A 1,775-nucleotide genomic window follows, 5' to 3' on the forward strand; every position below is an offset into this window, starting at 1 on the left:
GTTGCAGCTGCTGCACTCGCATCCGCTGAATGGCGGCTTATGTATGCCCGGACCCCGACTTCAGACGCCGGACTCTAGCTTCTGGATGAAGCTCTTGTTATTCTTATGGTTTTCATTTTTGCAAGACCCTTTGCTGTTGCCCTGGTGACGGGACTGGCTGTAAGGATGCAAGGATGCCTGGACACACAAGTTGTGACGTTGGATATAAGTATATAAAAATAATGCAAGTGATCGGTTCATTTGTGCTGATTTCCAAAGGCCAATAGGCAACAAAATATATATTTAAAGTTAATTTTTCGAAAACGATAAAGCGAATGCTGATTTACACTCGACTAGTTGTGCATAAGTAAAATCGAAAATAAATCGGGAAAACTTCATGGAGATCGATCTAATCAATCTTGTCCAAACGACCAGAGTGCAGCGTGGTGCGTGAGACGAACTTTTTACCTTGCGGCTTATTAGTATCGTTCTCCATGCTGCGTTCTTTAAACCTATCCTTGATATACTGGACACGTGCCGGATCAACGTTGCTGCGGCGCCTGAGTGGATTATAATATGGTATCTTGCGCACCGGCTGCTCCGGCACCTTTGGCTGTGGCTGCGGCTTCGGGGTGCCAACGTTTTTCATGTTCTGCTCAACTGAAGAATGATCTAGCGGCACAAGAGCCACGCTGTTTGTCTGATCCACGCCCATATCTGAATAGCCCATTGTCAAATTATTGCCTCGGCTCAGTTTGCCCTGGTCCGTCTGCAACTGCTCCAGCGGATTTAGACAAACACTGTATTGTCTAATATTATTTAGCTTCTCATAAATCGGCAGCTCCTTGTGCAAATTGGAGTAGCCCAATGGCAAATAATTGCTGTTCTGTGCCTTAGTCGGGGCGATCTTGACGATTAGCTGGGTTACATAGCGTTCTGGCTTTGATTGCATCTTAATCTGTGGCTCCTTTCTGACAGCCTCGCCCAAAGCAAATGGCTGCAATTGCTTTGGATCTAGAGAGTATGCATGAACACATGTATCTATCATTTGATATTATATAATACGTATGTGTGTGTGTGTGTGTGTGTGTATGTTAAGTTGTATAAATGAAATGTGAATATAAAATAAGTACGGATAGATAGGTAAGCCCATTGACCAACATGCACTCGATGCACTTTAAATACCATTGAATCTACTCACTGTAAGTCAAGGAGCGTTTCAGCTGCAGGCCCTTAATGGGGGCTCTCAATTGAAGTTGACGCAACATCGTCTGTATTGGTATCAAGATACTATTAGGGACTTCAACTCCGGGGGGCTGCCACTTCAAAATTTGGTGCAGTCGATGTATCTGCCTAGTTAGTTCAATGTGTTTAATTCACTTTTCTATTGCAGTGCACAATTTACTACTGTTTTTTCTAAGTTGATTTTTGTTATTTTCCCTTAGTCCGAAAAATTGATGTAGTGCCAGAAAAAAAGTAGGAATGAAATGAAATGCTCGACAGACGAGTTTACCCTGGGCTCACTCTCTGACAAATCGCTTGAGTGCAATTTCAAAGCCTGCTCGTTTGCTGCCCCTGCTCGCCAGGGCTGACATCCCAGCCCAGCCCAGCCCAGCCCAGCCCAGCCCAGCCCAGCCCAGCCCTTCTTCAGCCCGGTCAGACCTACCAACCTATCTCTGTATTTTCTATTTTTTTTTGTCAAAAAATAAAGGCTGCATGCATATTTATAGTTCCGCTTGTTGACAAATATCGCGCAGTGTTGAATGACGGCCCGGCAAGCGGAAGCTGCACTGATT

At 44.7% G+C, this 1,775-nt stretch overlaps 1 protein-coding gene across 2 annotated transcripts; it reads right to left on the reverse strand.

The window, feature by feature from the left end:
• Positions 1-235: 235 nt before the first annotated feature.
• On the reverse strand, positions 236-1,500 carry LOC135440655 (uncharacterized). Of its 2 annotated transcripts, none has more exons than XM_064699940.1 (2): positions 1,181-1,500; positions 236-1,020 (listed from the first exon to the last, which is right to left on the reverse strand). In XM_064699940.1, exons 1-2 carry the CDS (start codon positions 1,245-1,247, stop codon positions 389-391), a joined length of 699 nt encoding a protein of 232 aa, XP_064556010.1. In that variant the 5' UTR covers positions 1,248-1,500; the 3' UTR covers positions 236-388. The 2 variants fall into 2 exon arrangements, with proteins under 2 accessions (XP_064556010.1, XP_064556011.1); XM_064699941.1 differs by having other exon boundaries at positions 236-993; positions 1,181-1,492.
• Positions 1,501-1,775: the final 275 nt, after the last annotated feature.

Source organism: Drosophila montana, unplaced genomic scaffold, assembly GCF_035044405.1.
Source record: "Drosophila montana isolate Dmon_TW-CO22-7 unplaced genomic scaffold, ASM3504440v1 contig_1624_1, whole genome shotgun sequence".
Taxonomy (NCBI): Eukaryota; Metazoa; Arthropoda; class Insecta; order Diptera; family Drosophilidae; genus Drosophila; species Drosophila montana.

Coding starts and splice junctions, on each gene's coding strand:
- LOC135440655 (XM_064699940.1), bottom strand. CDS start 1,247: ATGTTGCGTCAACTTCAATTGAGAGCCCCCATTAAGGGCCTGCAGCTG. Junction 1,021..1,180: donor GAAACGCTCCTTGACTTACA/GTGAGTAGATTC, acceptor ATCAAATGATAG/ATACATGTGTTCATGCATAC.